Source organism: Rutilus rutilus (assembly GCF_951802725.1).
Source record: "Rutilus rutilus genome assembly, chromosome: 19".
Classification (NCBI taxonomy): domain Eukaryota; kingdom Metazoa; phylum Chordata; class Actinopteri; order Cypriniformes; family Leuciscidae; genus Rutilus; species Rutilus rutilus.
In genome coordinates this window covers 10,562,811-10,586,317 of record NC_140232.1, presented here as the reverse complement: position 1 = coordinate 10,586,317, position 23,507 = coordinate 10,562,811, and the positions used below count along the sequence as shown (strand labels likewise).

General features: G+C 37.7%; 2 protein-coding genes across 3 annotated transcripts; one reads left to right on the top strand and one right to left on the bottom strand.

Moving 5' to 3' along the window:
- Positions 1-378: 378 nt before the first annotated feature.
- Positions 379-18,965, top strand: bag4 (BCL2 associated athanogene 4). 2 transcript variants are annotated; one of them, XM_084388704.1, is made up of 6 exons: positions 379-397; positions 3,962-4,223; positions 12,190-12,309; positions 12,398-12,589; positions 13,855-14,112; positions 16,700-18,965. In XM_084388704.1, exons 2-6 carry the CDS (start codon positions 4,086-4,088, stop codon positions 17,177-17,179), a joined length of 1,188 nt encoding a protein of 395 aa, XP_084244830.1. In that variant the 5' UTR covers positions 379-397; positions 3,962-4,085; the 3' UTR covers positions 17,180-18,965. The 2 variants fall into 2 exon arrangements, with proteins under 2 accessions (XP_084244830.1, XP_084244829.1); XM_084388703.1 differs by lacking the exon at positions 379-397 and having other exon boundaries at positions 3,848-4,223.
- Positions 1,435-3,310, bottom strand: lsm1 (LSM1, U6 small nuclear RNA associated). The gene is made up of 4 exons (XM_084389949.1): positions 3,119-3,310; positions 2,706-2,774; positions 2,197-2,312; positions 1,435-2,024 (listed from the first exon to the last, which is right to left on the bottom strand). Exons 1-4 carry the CDS (start codon positions 3,162-3,164, stop codon positions 1,854-1,856), a joined length of 402 nt encoding a protein of 133 aa, XP_084246075.1. The 5' UTR covers positions 3,165-3,310; the 3' UTR covers positions 1,435-1,853.
- Positions 18,966-23,507: the final 4,542 nt, after the last annotated feature.

Sequence of the window (23,507 nt, the reverse complement as noted above, 5' to 3'; positions counted from 1 at the left end):
GCTTCCTAATTATAAAACAATAAATAAACTTTACTTAATTACTTTAAATAAATATAACTTCTAAATGAAATGTAAATAGGTAATTTTTACTTAATTTCTTCATGAGCGTTACATTCAATACTAAGTAAATTTTACTTGATAATGACACGTAAGTTGTACTTGATATTATAGCAGTAAAATTTACTTAAAATATACTTGTGCAAATTGTTACGAGGATTTTATTAAGTAAATCTTACAAGTAGTTTTTTTCAGTGTATGTCTCTCTTATCTGACACACTCAGTTCAGTTCATGGAGTCTCTCCTAATGAGCTGATGATCTGGTTCAGGTGTGCTAAATAAGGGAGACATACAAAATGTGCAGAGCAGTGGCCAACCACTGACCTAGGATGACTTGAGGGTGAGTAAATAATGGGCAAATTTTCATTTTTGGGTTAACTATCCCTTTAATAGCCTACTCAAATTATGTTTCAGACAAAAATTGACAAGCTAGTTTGTATATTTTTGCTTCTTTTTCGTCAAAGCAACAAACAAAGCATCAAGTTTGGTGTCACCTAGGCTACTGAAATCCAGACTGGAAATTTCAAAAGAAGATTTTACCTCCCAAAGGTTTTTCAATCTCTCTGTTCCACTCCGGGTTTTCTGTTTCTCATTTACACTTATTGTAGTGAAACTTTCTGGGAGATTGAAACTCGACAAACATTAGCTGTTGTACAGTCCCCTGTATCATTGTGCTTTGTTATAGTTATTATTTTAAGTAATATATTAATAATAAACACATTTAAACCCATTATAGTGAAATTTAGGGCCTTTCTTCCCTTTTGTACATTTGAGGTATTCTCAAATAGCCTACTCTGAGCATATTAATATGAAACAATCATTAAGAGCGTATACACTTCAACATCAAGATTTGGCATCAAGATAAAATTATTATACTCACTGTAATAAATTTAGTCTAATATAGTCACTGTAGCCATGACATGTCCTCTTCTCACTATGTGATAAAGTATTGTTGTCTAACACAAGCTTTAAACTGTCCTTCTCTCCATGAACTAAACAGAACAAATGCAAAACCACCCCCTAGCTACCGATTGATGCAAGGACATGTTTCACATGAAAAGCCTTATATCCCTATTGAGGGCACAATAGAAGCATATAATAAACTTCTGTAATTGTGGAGATTTTAAAATTAATTATAAAATACATTTAAATAATTATATTATTCATATATAAAAAATATAGTTTTTATATAATAATTCTACTCTGTGTTCTAATCTACAGTAGTGTAAATAGTTACACCCTAATGTTTTAAAACACCATCCCTCTGTGTTGATTGGCTACTAAGAACATTTCTGGAGATTAATCCAAAAACAATACATCAAAATTATATTTGGTTTCTCAGAATCAAATAGAGTGACAATTAATTAAAAGCCTGTCATCAGTATAAAACAGGTTTAATAGAACAAAAATATTTTCAGTGTTGTTGCCTTTACATTATACAGTACACCAACTTAACCATAGCGTCATTCCATAACATAGTGAACACTGAAATAAACTTTTCTTGTATACATTTACAGTTGTTTAATTTTAAACTAAACGTCAACAAGTGCTTCAGTTTGGTCCATCCTTCATTTCACTATGGCATCAGCCATTAAAAAACAAAGATGGTAGGCAATTCTCAAAACGTGCCTTTACAAGCAACTAGTGAAACAAAATCTTGAAGTCAGAATCTTGTCAGACTCACTCTATCAATGGACAGAATGATTTCAAAGTCAAGACAGACTGTCGTCTCATACCAAACAAAACCATCCAATAAAACAGAAATAAAATCATCCAAAAAAGAACTAAATGTTGTTTCAGAAATCATCTAACGTGTCAGCTTTAGGAATCGATAAACCTCGCTCTTTCACAGCCTGTAGCTTCAATCTCTCGGACTCCTGCTTGGCTTGTTGTTCTGTCCGCTGTTCCTCCAGAATTTCCTCAATGGAAACTCGCTGGAGGATTTGATCACATTCTCTATCCAGATCCTGGAAGGGGAAAATAGCGTATTATTCTATTATTAAATTATAAAATAAGCTACATTTCTGATTTGTTACCCTCATGAAATGTTGTCTCATCATACGCCACATGGCTTGCAAATATTACACAAAGTCATAAAATCATCCCAAGGGTAGCAGGACGATGAAAACATGTACTTACTACTTCCCCAAGCAAGACGACATTTTCTCCTCTCACGACAAATATTCCACGAGGTATGTCACCAAATTTTTTACCTACGTGGATTCGTTCAACTGTTTGATGCAAAACTAAATTGGCTGTGGAAGAAAAAAAGAAATTACGCAGGTTCAAATATAATGGCACATTTTACAATGAAAAGAAACATTCATACTGAGCGATGCCAGTTTTTCTTTTCACATTACTACAAGTCTTAAAGACATAATTCAACCAATAATGTATATTCTGTCACTCTCATGTCATTCCAAACCTGCATGACTTTCTTTAGTGGAACACACATTTTAAAACCCTATTTTAAAAAACGTGGGGGTCCAAATAACATTGACTTTACGGTGTGGACAAAATAAAGAGACATTTTTCTACATTTTAAGTGTGGTCATTAAATTGCATACAAGTATGGACCCTCATGAGAGAGCGTAAATGATGAAAAATATATTGGGGAAAAAAAGATGCTTGCAAAATAATATACATACCAAACTGATCTATGCTTCTAAGGATCCCAATCAATGTTCTTCCATCGCGAAGGAGAACAAGGTGTTTTTCTATAATAATAAAAAAGGAGGAAATTAAAGCATCGTGAGTCACATGTACACTGTTGAACTTTGAGATTTCTGTCATTAATTCATGTTATCACACGAACACCTGTATGGAGGCAATTATTATTCACGTGAACTCTGGATTATTTGATTCTTCAGACTAGCTCAGTTTGCGGAACAGTAGCAAAGATCAGCACTAGATTTACATTTTTAGCTAAAACATGTAACACCAACGTGACTTTTATAAATGCTTTTTATAAAAGCGTCTAAGCGAACATCATTACACAACGTCGAGTGTGTGTCTCGCCGGGGTGAATCCAATATAATGAATCATTTCCCAATTGACTTACTATCAATGTCCTCGATGAGGCTCGCAGTCCCTGGCATGTAATTCATTTTGCTAACATTTGGGAGTTTTTAAACGTAAAGTATCAAGCCATGGACCATTTCAAAAGTGTCTCCTTATTCCACAGGATCAGGATGTAACACAGAAACAAGTGCTTCCGGTTCAATTTAACCCTTTAAACCCCACTCCCTACTGCTCGTTCCAAAGGTCCCAAGCTTTGCTTTAACTTATTTCTTTAACTAAAATGACAACCAAATGGCGCTAAAGTCATTTCTCTGTGTTTTTAGTTAGATTCACAGATGATCAGTGGTTAGATTACAAAATCTAACAGTTGCGATATCCGAGTTATGGAAAAAAAGCTTTCGTTAGAGTCGTATCTTGTTAATGAATGAATGATTAGGACTGAAACCTAAAACATTTTCAGTCAAGAGATGTAAATGGAGTATTATTTAATGTAACTGAAACGTATATTTAGGTTCTAAATTATTGATGTTTTCATGAGTTCAACCATTTGAACCTGTGACGTGAAATTACAATAAAAACACTTTTTTTAATGAATGAATCAAGTACATGTTGACGTTATTACGTTGTGAAGTAAAATAATCACTGAAACACTCGTTTAATATTTTAGAAAGAACCGATTAGCAATGGACTTCCCATAGAAACTTTTAACTTTGTCACATGGGTGTGTCGTCACCATTGTACTCGTCTCCTATTGGCCAGTTGAGTTGTCACTCAAGGCGCGTCTGCTGGCGAGTTGAACTGAATGACAGCGCCGTGCCTCAGCAGTGAATGTACCAAACAAAATGGGAAATATATCCAATTGACGCTCTCTCTCTTGCTACAGCATTTTGTGAAACGTGGTGGCAGATAATTGAAGGCCAGTTCTGAGAAGACCTGTTTCATTCTAAACCAAGCTGTGATAGACAGAAGTGAACTTAAGACAAAAAGAGTTCGTGGTTTAGTCACGAATGGCTTTCGATTCAGTTGGCAGCGACAGAGTCGGAGGTGAGGCTGCGTGGATCATGCATCAGCAGATGCAGTCTGATCCCAAGTCATCTTGGCCTTCCAGCTACAACTCGGAGAACAATAACTGGAACAACGGAATGGTGAGTCTTTTGTCATCTGATACTGGTAGAGGTCGCAAGGAGAAATAACATTGAAGCCGTTCTGACGATTTCTATCGCTCACACTGCAAAGCAACGAGCTGTACGCCGCTGATCAACAGTACGGCCCGCGGGGTTTGTTACTAACGTTAAATCATCAGACAAAACCACACGCTTTCTGTCTTGCATGCTCTGGTCTGGTTTGAATGGACACTGGATATTATTGTTTACCAGCGCAAATAAGTATGGCTGCTATAGAAACGCTCATTTAACGTGAAACTGTTGCAACGTGGATTTCATTCACAGCTTGTGTAATCCCTCTTTAAGTAACCGGGGTTTAAATACCTTAAAAAGACACTGTTCATAAAGCTGGACTGTGTTCTCGGTAACTCTTGTTTGTTCCCTTGATAACTTCTACTTGGGCCAGAGCATAAACAGTTACCAGTTACCACTCACTGGTTCGGACAAAATGTGGATCATTCTCATCAGAGGGTAATAAAATGACGTGTCAAAAACAGTGACCCCGGCATCTACTTCGAATGAATGAATTTAGACTACAGGGTGGTTTCAAAATTATTTTAAATGTATTTTCCATCAGACTGCATGATTCTGCACATCACACGTGTTAAATGTAGCTATTTGTTGTCTGTTTCTTTTTTTTCTTTCTTTTTTTTTTTTTTTCTGGTGTTGCTATAGTTACTCAGGGGTGGAAAGAGTACTAAAAAAAGTGAAAACAAGTAACTAAGTAACATTACTTTCCAAAAAATGTAGTCTGAATAAAGTTAAAAGTACTTGAATAAGCGTAAAAGAGTAGCTTATGTAAAAGTACTCATGAGTAGTGAATGCTAAGCTGTGGATTCGACCCCTTATAATAAACACTGTTCACTGCAATTAAAAAATGTAGAAAACACTGATACTGTAATTCACATTATCTTTTGCTGTTTGTCAGAAAGAATGAAGAATATCTATATCCTCGAACTGCTTTAATTTGGACTTTTTCAAATACATCTCAAAATTGATCTTTTTCCCAAACAATACGGAAATACCATTACAGAGATGAAAAGATTAAAAAGTTATTTTCAGTACACTCATCACCATTTTGAATCGTAATGCATGAAAAGATTAGATTTAAAATCAGCTGAAAGGCCTTGATGAACACAGAGCAAGCTATTGTTCCTCATAAAATACCAATGTTCAGAACAGTGCAAATGATACAAAAACCCTCATGTGAGTTCAACATCACACACCAGAGATGGGTTAAAAAAGAGAGAGATAGGCAATTTCTCTCCAGAACAGCGTCAGTTTTAGCATTTTGTGGAAAAGAAATGAGAATCACTAATATTATCAAACAGTTAACTTCACCTAATGCACTAAAATAGGCAAAGATAGTGAGATAACACTAATTCTATTGTAATTCCATATAGTATACAAATACTAACATTGCTTAAGCAGCAGCCCAATAATATCAGTGATGATGACCAGGGGTTCGCTGGGAGTTTGGAGTCAGGGTAATGCTAAAATCCACAAAAATAATGCTTGTATTTTTGATTACATTGTTTATGAATAGTATTGTCATTAGAACATCCCTTTGGTATCTAAATATCTATTAATTGGCCTGTATAATTAATAAACAAAATAATTATTTCATATGAATCTCTTGAACTGATACATCACAAACTTTTAATATGATTTATGATAAATGCTGATATCTGTATTGATTTTATGTTTGAAGGATGTGCTTCCACAGCAGCCATGATTAATAGCAGTTAGCACCATCTACTGTGTTGTGGTAAATATTTTTCTATGCGCGATTTTAATTTGACAGGAGTCACGAGACCGATTACTCTCTCCCTAACCAATTACGTTGATGGATAAAAAAAAATTAAAACAAGCATGTGACTGCCACAAAAGGTCTGCAAAGTTTTAACCCTTTCATGCATGAATTATGATAACCTCAGTCAGGATTTTTTTTTCCCTATGTGTTTTTATTGCTCTTAGGGCATGAAAAACAAGATAAATTATATTATCATTATTTTTTATACATATTTTTCAAAGACATTTTCAGATGTCCACTTGAGTGGACAGCATGCATTTATTGTTTAAACTGAAGAGATGCTGTATTAAACATAATACAGTAATAACTCAAACTAATCAATACAATTATCTAAAATCATAGCAAAAGTAAGTATAAAATGTATACAAAAAATATAAATGCGAAATATTGCAAAGGCAATTGAACTTCATACAAGTTGAACTCTTTGATATCATAACATGAGGACATGATTCCATCAGAAATTTCTACAGCTTGTCATGGTACAACTGTGGAAACCACTCAGATGCTCCCTCCAGTGTACCAGAGTATATCAATTTACCCTTATTAGCTGATAATTCTGATTATGTTCAAGATGGACACATTTTTAGCATAGCTCTCCTCTAAGAAAACCTAGCGATCAGGGGTGCGTTCTCCGAAACTACCTTAACGCTACGTCGTTCTTAAGTTGTACCTTAAGAAGTACCTTATCGTTAATACGTGTTTTCCGAAACCTTCTTAGTTAAGTATACCTTCTGTAAGTCATACGTTCGTAAGGTTGGTCTGGAGCGCTCTTAGCTATACCTTATCGCTGCTGACGGTTCATACCGCTAGTGGCCACCACTACGCAAAAAGCTTTTTTACATCGCAGTTTAATTACACATAGAAAATTTTATATGAATATTTAATATAAAATCTGATTTAGTATTAAAATTACATTTTTACTTTACTTTAAAATTTTACACATAAAATACTTAAGTTGTTATAGCCTACCCACTAAACATTGGACGTCGGATAGACGTGCAGATCATGTCTATATTGGGTCCGTCGGTCCATGACCAATTCTGGACATGTATTCGACGTCCAAACTAGGTCCACTATTTGGACGTCCAACCATGACCCAACTTGGACGTCATATTTACGTTCAACATTGGACCTGAACTGGGTAATTTTCTTGGACGTCATTTGGACGTCTATGACAGGTGCAGGAAATTTACATGATTATTAATATTTTTTTTAATTTACAAATGAAGAGCTCTTTTCCAAAACGCGAGTTTGTCATGTCATTTTGCGGTGTACTGAACCTATTCACTGCTCCATCCACGTTTCCAAACCGCTATATTTAAAATGTACTGCAAGATGCAGTTTCTTTCCAAACCGCGATAAGCGCCGAACCTATTTTTAGCCTAAACGCGATAATCAGAAATTATCTCACTCTCTCACCCTCAAATCACTCGCGCCAGACGCTCAATTCGCCTCATTCGTGCCACACCCAGTGTATGGAAGTGTTTTCATTAAAAAAGTTTCCATACACTAATGGTTGTTAGCTTTTTTAATTACTATCCTAAGGCACATCAGCTGGCGAACCATTTGACAGAAAAGGCTTAGGAGTCTATATAAAGAAAGATGAGTTTACACAAACTTTATAGCTATGGCAGCGAGGCAGCGAGTACTTGTTTTAAATCAAAGACGGCGCCGTCCGCGGAGCCAGTTAGTGTATGTCAACTACATGGCTGGTGGATAATCAGCATACGTTGTGGAGAACATTAACACACTTATGGCCATGAGGGTTTGGGATTGCACACTTGCTAAATTAAAAACACATACTCATATTTATTTCTGCATTTGCATATTTCAATGAGCCCCGATAAATGCAGTTTGTACTATTTCTAAAACGCTTCTTTATAAAGAACATTGTTTTCTCAATACTTTACCTATACCGCTGTGAAGGAAAGAGCGCACAATCGATCATCGAGGCATCGATATCAACCTATTCAGCGCCTCCACCATGGACAGCGCCTGCTAAGGTTGAACTTAAGAAGGTTTACCTTAAGCAACATCCTAAGGTATAGTTCGGAGAACACACGTAGGAAAGGTATACCTGTAGTTAAGGTGTACCTTTTGAGTCTTCGTAGCGCGCTAAGAGACAACGTTATCGGAGAACGCACCCCAGGTGTTTTCAATCTCATCTAAAATGAGCAGTGTTGGGAGTAACGCATTGCAAGTAACATGCATAACACGATCAGATTACTTTTTGTTGTGACGAGTAAAGTAACGGATTACAAGTAACGTGCATTACGTAATCAGATTACTTTTTATGTTACTAGTAAAGTAATGCATTAAAAGTAATGTGCATTACTCGTAACATCAAAAAGTAATCTGATTACGTAAAGTAATGCATTAAAAGTAATGTGCATTACGTAATCAGATTACTTTTTTGATGTAATGAGTAAAGTAATACATTACAAGTCACATACATTATGTAATCACATTATTTTTTTTGATGTTAATGCAAATTACATTCTAATAACACAAATACATTTATTTACAGTCAAAAAAGTTACTGCAGATTAAGTATTTTCAAAAACAACAGTCACAGTAATAGTATGAATTATAGCTGAAATATAGCCATGATGCATGAGGTCCACTGTAGTGGACAGATAATTAATCAGAATTTTCTCCCAATCTAAAATCAATACTTGGAAAATGTAACTGTGATGACTCATTAGATATTGCTTGACGCTACAAAAAATGTTTTGCCTGCAAGAGTCTCCTAGGATAGAAGGAATGTGTGGATATTCCGGAGCAATTTGGCATTTCTTACTGGCCTTTGGCCATCTTGGTTTGGAGGGAAGTCACAGCGTGTACAAATAACAAGGTCACATGTTCTAACCGTATACATACTGGGGACTATATTCTCAGAAGGCGAAGCACTGCTACTTGGGCGGAGTGATTTGCTCGCAACACCTGAGAAGCCCCGGGGTGAGCCGAGGAGCAGAGAGTTCACTCAGAGTTAGCAGAAGTAGCAGTGCTTCGCCTTCTGAGAATATAGTTCCCAGTATGTATATGGTTAGAAGATGGCTATGTGACCTTGTTATTTGTACACGCTGTGACTATACAAATCACAACATGTAAATAGGAAAATGTTGCCGTTATTTTGTCACTTATTGGGAGCAGTATGCTAGCTGGAGCCGTTTACCTCCAGTCTTTGTGCTAAGCTAGGCTAGCGGTGGGTGCGTCAGACAGAGTTACAGCATGCAGAAGATGAGAAGGGTATGTTTGGACTTATCTAACTCTGGGGGATATGATGAATAAGCTAAAGTCCCAAAAAGTCGGCGTGTTCCTTTAATAAAGTACGTAGGTTTGTTACAAATTTGCATAATACCAGCCTTTGGTCTTCATTGATTGCTCGCAAACAACTACTTCGACCTGTAAGCTGAAGTGTACAACTACTCCGACACTGTAATGCCGGGTTCAGACTACACAATATCATCCCGATTTTGGCTCGACCCGTTTGACATAGGGTGTCGTGGTGATTCATAAACGATAATGGCCTACGGGATGCAAGAATTGTTCGTTTCATCTTGTATGTAGGGTGTCATAGTGGACAACAACTGATGCCGCGTCTGCCATACCTTTTATTCCGGGTCCTACGCGACGGGTTCTGTCACATCTGTAAAGTTGACCAATAGTAACACAGAAGCTCTTCCGTACACCGCTTTCAAACATGACGAAACGAAAGAGAAGCGACGGTATTGGTGCTGTTAGGTGGAATTATGCAATGGAGGAAAGGTTCGTGGAGCTATGACAACAATACTCCTGCTTTTATGACATTTCCTCAAGTGACTACCAAAACAGAGTGAAATAACATATGCTGGCGAATGACAGTGGAGGCGCTTCAGCAACCCGGTAAGTACTGGATTTAGCCTTAAGTTAACATGCCGCTTCTGTAGTTTGTTTACACTCTTGTTTCTGGAAGTTAGTCACTAGTTCCGCCTACTCAATGACGTCATGCACGTTATTAAAGACGGTAAACGATGATTAGTTGTGAAGCAACGTGTAGTCTGACATGTTTCTTGTCCATGACACAAGAATTTAGAAGTCAAAATCGCATAATCTTGACACAGTGACTATCGTAATAAGACAAAAATATTGTGTAGTTTGATTCTGAACCTGGCATAAGACTGCGCTTTTAGACATATACTCGCAAACGTCCCCTTGGGAAAATCCCCACTACCGTTTTAAAATGGACAGACCCTAGACACCTTGATTTTGACCGATGGAGCAAGTCGACTCATATGTACACTTCAGCCAGATCCAAAGACCACAATGTAACACGATCGTGACGTCACAACAGCAACTCGCATTAAAGGTAAAGTAGTGTACAGCTGTTTATTAAGTTAAGTAAATTAATCAGTTAAGAAGAGTAATATTGAGAGAAAACAGCATGGCTCCATTGCAGATTCCAAGTGATCAAGGGTTTAAGGCATTCCATTTTAACCCATTGCAAGGATTTATTTAGCTATTTAAAAAAAAATGCAATTTGTTCCAAAATAATTTGAATACACTTCTTCTGTGTAGTGGTGTGCACAAATAGTCAAATTTACGAATATTTGATCTGTAATAATTATTCGAAAAATAAAAATACTTTTCAAATGTTGCTGCACGTTGCTTTGCTGGCCATAAATGCAGTGAATCAATGATATATCCGAAGCACTTTATTAGCTTTTTTTTTTTTTTTTTTTGCTCTGCTTGAGCTTAAATGCTTTTGTTCTGTATATTTTTTTTATTTACACACATTGTTTAATGTTTTCAGCTAAAATAAAACCTCAAGATATAATGTAAGCTTGTTGTGTATATGGCCAAATTATAAACTTGGTGACAATGGGCTTCCACACAATCTAAAGAACAATGCAGATTTTTACAGCTTCTCACGGGCAGTTAAAGACTGGCTTTTAGACCACCAGTCCTGTTCACACTAAAAGTACCAGACGGGTATCTGGCCATCAGATGATACCCTTGTGGGTACCATAATTTGATGGCTTTTACACTGTATTGTGTTTTGTGTGTTATAAAAAAAAATAAAAACTGTTGCACTCCATATATCTAGCACCTTATAACATTGCAACTAGCTAATTTTGCACACAATGTGGTAATTTGCACTTTATATTTGTATATTGTACCTTCACTGTAAACTGCCTTTTTATATTGTATTAACTGTCTTTGTTATATAAAAAAAAAATTTTATATACATACATACATATATATATATATATATATATAGGTTAATTGCCTTTACTATGTAATTTTAACTCTGTTATGTAATTTTAACTGTGTAGGACTACAGATGGAAATTAGCATAGTGCTAAATCTGGTGCAGCCATCTTTTTAATGTAACTGCACATTGTCCTGATATAAATAAACTAAACTAAACTAAAACTTAATTAACTTCATTTAAATAAACATAAAAATTGAATATTTGTTTTTGTTTTGTTTTTAGCCCAAATATTGGAATACAATATGTGGAAAAATGCCAATCCCTAGTTCCGTCAGTAGTGGGCACTTGTGGAATGTAAGCAATGACATACATCCGAATGAATGAGACGGAGGGAAGTTAGCGAGGGAAGGGGATAAAAAAGTGGACTCGGCAGCTTGAGGCCTGGCAGAGTTTGTTTTGTGTTGTCGACGACATATCAAGAAGTTGCTGTTTTCTGCGCTGCGAATCCACCTTGCATGCACTTCAAAAGGATTAGGACTTGATACGGTAGAACTGACGCCAACGTTACTGTTTGCATCACTGTGTATAAAAGTGCTGAGGAAGCTCCGGAGCTGAAATTCAGAAATGGTAATAGGCGGTAAGTGGTAGACCAATCAAAACAGACTGGGCCATCAGAGCAGAGTAGGCTCGCAGAAAGGATGGATTTAGAGAGAACGAATTTTGAATGTTTTCAGACTCTTTGAGAAATGAAATGATGTGCAATGTATATTATGAGAGAATTGTGTTCTTTTATGTTAGATGCATGCAAACCTATTGTAGGAGATCTCCAAAACAAAATAAAATAATTTTAATAAATAATTAAAATAGCATAATAGGGGCACACTAATATTTTGTCTGACCACATCTATAACTGTATCTGCATGTACTCATTTTTATTTTAGGAATCTCAGTTTCCTGGCTACTCAAATTATTGGTACCCCCAGTCACACACAGCCGGACCTTACAGCAACTCGTACCCCCCTGGAACAGAGGTCAACGGACAGGCATCATATAATCACCAGGTACTGCCACTTCATTCTTATGCAACACCCTCTGTCAGTCGAATACACAGCAGACTTATCCCACTTCACTCTGCTGTGCCCTTTTCAGGCAATGTCAGCCTATCCCAATGGGGTGTACAATCCAGGGCAATACTCCACGAGTATGCTACATCCTTCCAACCCATTCTACTGCAGTGACCAGGTTCCTTCAAGACCACCTCAGTATCACAGCCAGACCTGCCCTGAACAAAATGCGAGGGGCTCGGCTCCTCCCCCTTACTCTGTACCTCACTGCCAAGGGGTAAATTCAGTTAAATATAAACATAATATATGAACGTAAGTTTGGTTTTGCACCAAGTGCATTTCTGAATCGATTGCAAATAATAGTTTCCATGATAAAGAAAAATCTCGTAAAGGGAACATGTGTGCAAAGTTCTTAGCATTTAAAATACACAAATAAAATTTTTAAATTAAATAAAAATCACTTTATTTAGAAACAGATGTAGTTATAACTGGCCTAAGGAGAACTCGGAACTTGAAGACAAAAAGAAAAATAATTTCTTGCTCAATTTGTTTTTAATCCCTGATTTTAGACATGCATGACAAATACCAAATGCATAATAGCATAAAGCTTAAAGACATCTTTATAAATTAAGGAAATTAAACTTCTCAGAACGAAATGTCTACTCAGGCGATAATGCCAAAAAGAATGAGAAACATCAGACCTTGTGAACAAAATAAGCCTATTTTATTCAAGACATTTTCTTCAACAGTTCTCCTCACGAAACAAATTTCATTTCAAACACAAATTCAATTAGAACAGTGGAAATTATTAGCAACACCAACATAACAGCAAAGCTAATGTTTTCTGTTAGTTTAAGCACAAGCTAATAAAAGAAAAACAAACCTTTAACGTTTCAATAATTAAAATGAAATAAGAGAATCACAAGCTATCATTAGATAAAGTTCAGTCAAACTGAACATGGTGTGTGTTTATGGTGTATATTGGCGGTGTTGTCTCCACTTGGGTAGATGAAATAATCGGATATCGCAGTATTTTTGTAAGGTTGACTAAAACTATTAAAAATGCATTTTTGGTATTATTTGGTATTATTATTATAAATTAGAAATGTTGCCTTGGTAAATAACTGAAAATCTGAAATAAAAATAAATGAAAGATAAATAGAAATATTAAAAAACACATTACTAAAACTTAAACTTACACTAAAATTAAAATGAAAAAAGCTAAATTCAAAATATTGATAAATACTATAATAGTAAATACAGTAAATAAAACTAAAATAACACGGGTGTACACATTTTGATCATCATTTTCAAATTGTTTTTAAATATATTTTTTTTAACAAATATTGTGAATTAATTCATAAATGTCATTTAAGTTTTTGGGAGTCACACCAATTTTACAAAATGAAATAACCATCTCATATTATCTAATATTTTAAGAGACTTATTGACCTCTGCAGAAAATCTCACAGTTTGGATTGCACCACCTGAAAAATTCTCTCTCTTTCTCATAGTTCTTTCTGGTCTTCTTTTTCCTCTTAGGCTCCTGGCTACCCAGCGGGATCTTACCCACACTATGGAGAAGGATGCCCTCCGAATGCCCCCTACCCCAACCAGCAGCCCATGCTCTCAAGAGCCCAGCATGAGGCCTGGACCCACTCTGGAGGGTATGGGCCTACACCGCCCCAACAGCAGTGGCCGTCCAATACCCAGACACCCCATGGCCCCTATGGCAACCATGTACGACCACCTCACCCCCCACCGTGGCAAGGACCCGCACCGCCTCCATATGAACACAAGGTATTTGTGATGTTTTACAAACATGTATTCATGTTCACTTTAGTAGTAGTATAAAAGTTATATCACAAATTTTCTGCCGCTGAATAAGGTTTCCAAATTTGGACAGCCAAAGTAAATGTAATAATATTTGATGCTTTTTCCTTAAGATGATTGTGACTCTTTTAAGTAAAATGAAATAGAGCACCTCCTCCTGCTTTTCCCTTTGTTGTTTCTAGGCAACTAGCACTGGTGTTAAAGGTCATAAGTCAAAAGAAATTAAACTTTGACGTGGGGGTGTTGAGGAAAAATGATTAAAGTGTTTTAAAGCTGCATTCAGTAACTTCGGGATTTCTTCGCTGTATTCTCGCTTTTTGCTCGCAGGTTTCTCTCTAGAGCTCCCCCCACAGCTTCGGAATAGATATTTGACAACACTGTTGTAAAAACTCGTTGGCTATTCTCAGACACCAGAGGCTAGCAGCGCCATCGACATGATGTCAAAGCAGATGGGATATTCTTTAAAACGTCTTCTTCATTCGGGTTCGAACAGCGTGAGGGAGCGCAATAATGACGGCATTTTAGCAGATTTCTTTTGGCCGTAAAGCAATTGTTTACATCGCGAAACCTGATATCATGCGATACTTCCTGACGCGGTGGCCGGCGGCCCGCCGCCCCAAAGTTGCAAGTGCGTATTTTCCGCTTACGGGCACCAGGGGGGTGCGAAACGACCACCATTCAACCCGAAATAAGTAATATAACCATTCCAATGACTCTTAGTTCACCTTTAAATATAGCTGGTCTGAAATGTGCTTTACATAAATCATCATGGAATCAGTATTATAGAAAAATTACTATGGTGGTATAAACAATGGTAAATTGAGTCCTGGGAGTGATGTAGTCACTGTAATTTTTTTAAATCATCATGAAATGGAAATTCATCCAATCTATATTTTCTTTACCTCATTATTTTTTATGATAATGTCATGACTCAAATTTCCAGTGACAAAGACTTCTCCAGTCATTTAGCCTGCTTACTCCTGCCCGTTTTGTTGTTTTTGTTGTTGTTGCTTTTACAATTGACTGCAAGGTCGCATTCAGATCTTTTTCTTTTTGCATTTATCCGTTAAACTCCGATGTACGTCACAGAGCAGGACAAAAGACATCTTGCTATTTCCGCTCCATAACATCTTTAAATCATAGGATTATTCTTTATTTAGGAATAGGTCACCCAAAAATGGAAATTGTGTTTCACTGGAAAAATAAAAGGGCATGCAGGCTGGGAACAACATGAGGGTTAGTAATGACTAATTTAGTAATGACTAATAATTCATAATTAGTAATAATTTTTGGTGAACTATTAAAAACTATGGTAGGTCATAGAAATTACAATATTTCAGGTTGGCATCTTAATGTTTGTCTTCTGAATCATGCTGAATTTAAAGACATTAAGTTCTATTACATGCGAGGTTATAATCGAGCCAAAGCAAGTTTTTGCGTTGTTGAGCTGCAGTGTTCATCTATATGTCCTAGTGTACATGATAGTGTGTATTTGAATATTGAATGATTAATACACATAGCACGTCAGTTCTGTCTTTCAGAGCAAGCGCAACACCAAGGCCATGGCGAGGCCAAAATTGCATCTAAATTTGTTACTCAGATTGTAGTTGGACAAAAACACTTACATGATATTTTAAAAAGACAAATTATTGCTTCAGCCTGCCAGATATACTTCTAAAGTGCAGGTAAATGTACTGACTGGCACTTTGGCAAACACGAAGTGGGAAGGCTTATTTAACAGTTAAGAGACTGCTGGGTTCACCTCATGTAACCCCTCCTTCTCTCCCAAAGCCGATTACATAAGACAGCTCAACTCTCCCACTTTCAGAATGTGTTTCTGTACATCACAACACTTTGATTTTCTGTTTTCAACTCACAAACACAGACGGTAGCATGTTTAATACTCGTTGCGGGGGACTATATTTGTTGTGTAGTCTTATTTTAAAAGCAATTGCCTTTTTCCTGCAAGGAATGAAAGTGTACAAATCATGGGAATCTTAATTTCAGACTTTTTAGTTGTTCAAAAAAGACTACCTCTTGAATTTCCTGACCAAAAACCCAAAGTATACTTCAGTTTTGAAGCGAATGCTTAACTTATGTGGACAGCGAAAGTCTTAGACACGTGTGCTATAGGTTTTATCCTTGTCCAGGGTCTGTGCTATTTCTCTCCAGAAGTTATAAGTAATAAAAATGTCTTTCTGCTTATTTAAACTGGATTTGCAGGTTTCTCTTAACCCCCTCAAAATGCTTGCCAACTCAGGAGTCTATTGTTGTTGTCCAATAAGTTGTTTGTTGTTCCATCCCTTTTTCGACAGTAAAACAACGCCCCAGGCCAGAGTGTTGCCACTTTGTAGACCAACTGAGTGAAAAAAAAAAAAAAGAAGAATAATCAATGTGCATGTGTGAGTTGAGCATTCAGAGTACGCACGGTTAGAAAAAAACGGGTTGTGATTTTCAGACTTGACACGTACAAAACCCGCTTTGTGGTTTTGGAATTGGTATATTGTGTAATATTGAGAATTTCTTTATATCTAAATGAATATCTGTCTTTTAGGATCCACCATATCACAGCCAGCCTCATATGCACCCTCGAAACCAGCCTCCAGGCTCCAAACCACGTGCCAGCACTCCAAACCCAACTCCACCGCCGCCCAAACCAGCCCAGTTCAGCGCTCCACCTCAAATCTACAACAAGGGTCCCTCTGGAGGTGGAGGACCTGAGACCAAACCAGCCCAGAATGAACAACCTCCAACGTCTTCCCGCCCCACCCCAGCCCCGTTCAGTGATAATCCCGGCCTGGCTCGAGTTCAACTGGTTATGGCCAGAGTTCAGCTCCTCCAAGAGGACGTGGACGAGTTTGTGGGGAAAAAGACGGAAAAGAGCTACCGGTTCCTGGAGGAACTTTTGACAAAAGAGCTGCTGGAATTGGACTCGGTAGAGACCAACGGGCAGGAAGTCATTCGACAGGCTCGCAAAGAGGCCGTTAAGAGGATCCAGGCCATCTTAGACCGCCTTGAGAGAAAGGCTTTTTAATAACAGGGTGGATTGATGATGGTTCTGGATGTTCTTTTGTTGCTTTTTCTTTTTAATGATCTTTTCTCATGATCAGAGAATATGATTTTCACAGTTTGCCAGTTAGTTGCATTAAATTTGTGGTGTTTTCGGGTCATGAATACTAATGACGGTAATGTATTAGTCGAAATATAGGCGCAAAATGTCCTAATCATTGCAGTGCCATACTCGAACCAGCCTTCTGCCATCCAGCAGTCTTAACATCTGCTCATGTCAGATTAAGCTCAATTAAACACAAGTCTCATTGCATAACACGGACTTAAGATTTTTCTTTTCTTTTTTTTCTTTTTTGAGTCTATTTGGATAGAAAGGATAAAACAGCTAATTCAACCACTTTTTCTGGGCTTTTTGGTAGCACAACTTTTCATTAAAAAAAGAAAAAGCCTCCATTGCTCATTTTGTACTTGAAATATTGTTTAGCACTGCTATTATACCAATACATTCATGATTTTATTGTAATATAATTGTTTAATAAATAAAGGAAGGTCAGTTTTTGGTAACTCGCTCTTAATCCATGTAATTTCACCCATTTTCTTTTTCTTTTGTATTAGTTTCTTCGTTTCATTGTCACCTTCTTCGTGAAAATGTGTTCTTCAGCAAAAAAGGTCCATTTTCAATTGTTAAAAGTGTAGCGATTTACGAAACACCACTCGCACCGAAGTCAACCTGGTAAATTTGTGTGAAAAATGTTGCGGGGGGAAATGTTCCGCTCTCATGCAAAACTCACGATTGTGTGGATTCCAATTGAAATGGTTTGATGTCACTGGCAAAATTTTGCAGAGCAACTGTAAATGTGACCTTATCTGATTACACACGCTAGTTTTTCGTACACAATCATTGGTCTATCTTGTCCAAACTGAGTGTTACAAACCCGCAACCTGGATGGATTTTAGACCAGCTTTCACTGCCATCACTGCATAGCTCCCCGCTACTATTTTTCCAGGCCTACGTCTGAAGTTTAAAGAGACTTTTAAATTAAAATGGCTATTTTGTGGGTTTTACACCAATGTCAGTTAGCTTTGAAACCATCTACATGCTAATGTACTGCTAAAATTTGACAACCCTTCAGTACCACCTGCCTCTAACAAGCAATATCGAGTAGCAAATCATGATGTTCCAAGGATGTGATGCAAACTAGGCCATTTTATAAAAAGACGAGCCCTTTGAACTTGTTTTAGTACGATAAAAAAAATGCATTCATCAAACCATTTCATGGGGTTTCTAAAATGTTCAATGGACCTGCATCTCAATGCACCTGTTCGACGCACCTGCATTTTAGTACTGGCTGTGTTAACATTATTGCTTACATCCTGCAGTTCGGAGGACTTTTGGGTATTGATTGTTTCTTTTTCTTTGTGAGACTATTGATTTGTGACTGATTCAATGGATACATCTGCGTCAGTGTTCAGGTGGCAGCAGCCATTGACATGGCTGATCTACAGGCCTGTTTACAGTCAAACAGAAGACCTTTTTTTAAAAGACAAAGGAATAATATACAGTTTCTATTTGAAAGACTGGAGTGGGGATGCGGACTATGGACAGACAGCACTTCTCTATGGAATAAAAGTTCCCTTTAAATTCACTACATTTAATACTTTGCACCAAAGTCACTGACATCACGGACCGTCCAACAGGTCTTCCTCCTACCACAAGGATCTTATGTCTGTTTTGTAACCAGGAAAAACAGTGCCATAATATCAGCAGGTGCTTTTTCATACAACAGCAGAGAAGTATCTCAAATACACACAAAAAAAAAAAAGCAAATCAACTGAGCTCTGCATGAAGTCTCGGATTCCATGTTTATCTCTATTGTATGTGTTTTCTGTTCTCTCTCTCTGTAAATGACCTCATATATACCTGAAATTGGTTATTAGATTAATCTTTACATAAAAAAAAAAAAAAAAAGTATATTTGTATAACGAAGATATTGAAAACTCAGTTCCCAAATAAGGACCAAAAACCTGCCTGCTCAAGTCCCCAATGTAATGCATGTTTTTGAACACAAGCAGGGGCTGTTACTCCATAATGTTGTAGGACTGAATAAAGGTCAACTGACAGTAGGGTCTCTCATATTAAAAATCAGGACATTCATATTATTGTGTATTATTGTTTCATTGGCTCATGACTACTTTACAGTAAACAATATGAATTTATTAACATTTATAAAAAGCTTCACTATAGTAGCTCAATTGAACAAAATATTCTCACCGCACCTTTAGAGCCGCTTTTACCACATGCTGATTCTATACAGAACTGGAAGACCAATCACAATTCAGTATGCAAATAATTGTAAGAAGACCAATAGCAGTTCAGTATATATCACTGATCACTCAAATATTCACTCAAATATCACTCAAACATTCAAATATTACAATAATGACATTTTGAATGGTGAACATTTTAACAATGTAAGTCAGTTTACTTTATATTTCTTAATTGAAAAAGTACTCTATAATCTTTATATTTCTTGCAGTGGCCCATTTTAATAACCAACTTATGTGATGTGTCCACAATTTATTAATTCATGTCAATGTTGAAATTAGTTATATTTTTCTGCAGCACCTTAAAATGGTTTTGTGTACTGTTGATTAAAGCAATTAAAATCTGTCGGTAAATCATGGAGAAGATACAGTATATTGTTACACTGCATGAGTAGGCTATGTTCTGGTGTGAATGTGCAGGCCCAATTTGAAAGATATGCTCCCTAGTCCTAAAATAACCACCTGCACTGAAATTCAAAAGACGGCTTTTATTCATGCAGAAAATGAATTGACAGTTTGAATAACTTTAACAGGCGTAATTGTCGTGCACTTAACTTAGATCAAAAGGAACAATGTCGAGAGGCTAATATTACCAAAAGCAGTGGACAACTAATAACACTTTACGTGCTATCGGAATTATCGTAAATAGCCTACTAGTTTCCTAGTTAAAAAATTGGACATGAACCTATGGGATTAAATTCCCGCCGAAAGTATTGCGGTCATGGATCAAAAAATAATAAGCAATGAATAAAAAATGTAAAAACACATGTAAAATTATATATTGCACAAACTGAAAAAAATGTAAAAAATGATCAGAATAGTAAACAACATGGTCAGGAAAAAAATTAAAAGCGCATTTAAAAGAATAAGCATGAACCAAAACTTTAAGGTACACTGTGTAGTTTTTTTATTAGCTAAAATCAATGTCTTTATTCATAAATATGTCATCATTGGTGTAAAATTACCTCTGCCAATGAAGGTAGAGTGACTTATCCCCGTAAGCGAAGAATTTCTTATCTTTATTTACATTGGACGGGTAAGTCCATGGAGGCTTCCATGTTGTTCCGCCATTTTGAAAAACTAATTGAACTAAACTAATGCAGGATCATACTTATGCCAAGCCACAGGAGAAGGAATCCTCGTCGCCAAAAAAGCAAAGTAGAGTCGGATTCAAATGCGAGTGAAACAAGTTTATTGAAATATAATCCAAGAAACAGAGTTCAAGTCCGAAGAAAGGTTGGCCCGCCTTACAGAGTGGCGCAGGGACGCAATGGGCAACAATCCACCGTGGAACGCCTCTGGGACGAGCAGGGATCCAGGAATAGATACTCCAAACAGGAAACACGGACCGGGGCAGGTGGGTTAATAATTGAATGAAAAACTGGCTTCAATTTGGAAATTCTCCTGTACGCAGGAGGGAGTTTCAGGCAGACTGCCTAAGAATCTAAGACACTAAGAATCTTGGCGAACGGGCCGATGAATTTGGGGGCTAACTTGTTACAAAGAAAGCCACACTTTTTGACCCACAACGTATACGGGAGGCTTCGACCGGTGGCTATCGGCCTGAGCCTTGGTGCACGCTCCCACCCGGAGGAGAGTCTCGCGGGCCCTTCTCCAAGTGTGCTGCACCTCTGGACAAACGCGTGAGCAGAGGGGACCGCGACTTTGGATTCCAGACTGGGAAAAATAGGTGGCTGGTACCCTACGCTACACTCAAACAGAGATAGGCCCGTGGATGACACTGGTGACACAGTTATGTGCATGCTCAACCCATGAGAGTTTCTGGCTCCAGGAGGAAGGATTCTGCGAATCTAAACATTGCAGCATTCTCTCTAAGTCTTGGTTGGCACGCTCGGTCTGGCCGTTGCTCGAGGGATGAAACCCTGAAGACACTCGCCCCCAGTACGTAACAAAATCTAGAGCAATGTGGGACCAGGGTCTCGAAAGGACAGACAGCGGTTGGAGTAACCCATCTGGAGGACGATTGGAAGTCTTACCATGAGCACAGACAGAACATGCCAAAACAAAATTTTTAACGTTGCGAGCCATGGAAGGCCACCAGAATCGTTGTTTGACCAAAAAACTGGTGCGATTTACTCCTGGATGACACACCACGTTGGAGCTATGACCCCACTGAATAACGTCGGACCGTAATTCCTCCGGCACACATAAACGACTCGGTGGACACTCGAGCGGAGGCATTACCCCTTCTAAGGCCGAATGGACCTTTGATTCCATCTCCCATATGAGTGTGGAGACAATGAGTCTCTCAGGAAAAATGCACTCGGGAGTGAACGGCGCTCGGAACGATCAAAAATACGAGACAAAGCATCGGGCTTGATGTTTTTAGAACCCGGACGATACAAAAGGGACAACTCAAAACGACCGAAAAAAAGTGCCCACCGAGCCTGCCTGGACTTGAGTCATTTAGCTGATCTGATATATTTGAGGTTCTTATGATCGGTCCAGACGATAAAAAGTACCCGGGTCAATGACATGGCGTGTCAATTCTGGTGTCCAAAGCATATTCATAATATTAAAATGTTAACATTTTTAAATGCACTTCATTAAGTGACTCAACTTCCCCCTCTTTAATTACTCATGTGAGAATTCATTATAAATAATTCATCTTTAAGGAACTTTTGAGCTCAAAAATGTAATTCCGGGTAACAGTCCCGGCTTAAAATCTGAATACAAAAATATGACAAAAATGTAAAAAATATAAATAAAAGTATTTAAAATCTACTTGGGCATAACTGTATTAATGTTTTCAATGATACCTACAAATATAGTGATAATACTAAGCTTATTTAAATTTTTATGACAGAAAGACTTTTGTCTCCAAAATGATTTCTCTAATGTCATTCCTGGATAACAGACATCAATGACTATTTTGGACCATAATGCATTTTGGTATGTCATAATATTTAATAAAAAAGAAGACTCTGAAGGAGCACCAGAACAAAAGGTCAGTAAGTGTCTCTTAAAATGTTGATATTTTTACCTTTTCGGTCACTGGTGCACTTTGTAGCAATATCATGTGTCCTTATGGATAACACTAATAAAGCATTTATAATGTTTTTTATATTAAAAAATGATCTATTTGATGTAAAAGATTACCTTAAGTGATGACAGCTAAGTTATAGTTTTCCATAGGTGGTTAAGTTAGTGCCTGATTATAAAGAAAAAATATTTGTTTTGTCATTCCTGGATAACAGCATGTCATTCTTGGATAACAAAAAACGTACTCGGTTACTAACGTAACCTCTGTTCTCTCTAGAGAGGGAACGAGTATTGCGTAAGCTAGCTTACGCTGCGGGAAAGTCTCCTTTCTCGAGATACTGAAGCCAAAAATTATCCTTAATTTTTTAAAACTTGTCAACGCAGTGCGGCAGCCTGCAGACCTAGGGCAAGCGAATCGCGTGCCCATTGGCTGCTCTGCGGCAACTGCAGCAGCCTATGGCTGAGCCTTGCGCGTGACGTCACGTCCAATGAGCGCGCTTGGCGCGCTTAATGCGTCACAGCCCGTCATGAGGGGTGTGGCTTAGCGTATATAAGCAAGGAACAGAGGCTGCTTCGCTGGTTTCTGTCGCATGAAGCGAAATGAGCTCGTGGCGAGAGCACGGCGGGTTACGCAATACTCGTTCCCTCTCTAGAGAGAACAGAGGTTACGTTAGTAACCGAGTACGTTCTCTTACGAGAGGTTCTCTCGTATTGCGTAAGCTAGCTTACGCTGCGGGAACACCTTTGTCAACGCCGTGCGCGCGCCCAGCATCCTGAATGAATCCCATGGGGAGCCCAGGGAACGCGAAGCGGAGCTGGGCGGCCAAGATACCACAGTACACAAGCACATAATATGGGGCAGGGAGCGGCACAGCCGGTCCAACTAACACTTCCATATAGTGTAGCTCAACCAGTAGAGCTAAATCAGCAGCGTAGCCCGCGCACAGACAGTGGGCTGGCTTACGCGAGACTTAGACTGATAACACTTTGGCCTGCAAAGCGGGAACTTCCAGGTTGTAAAACCT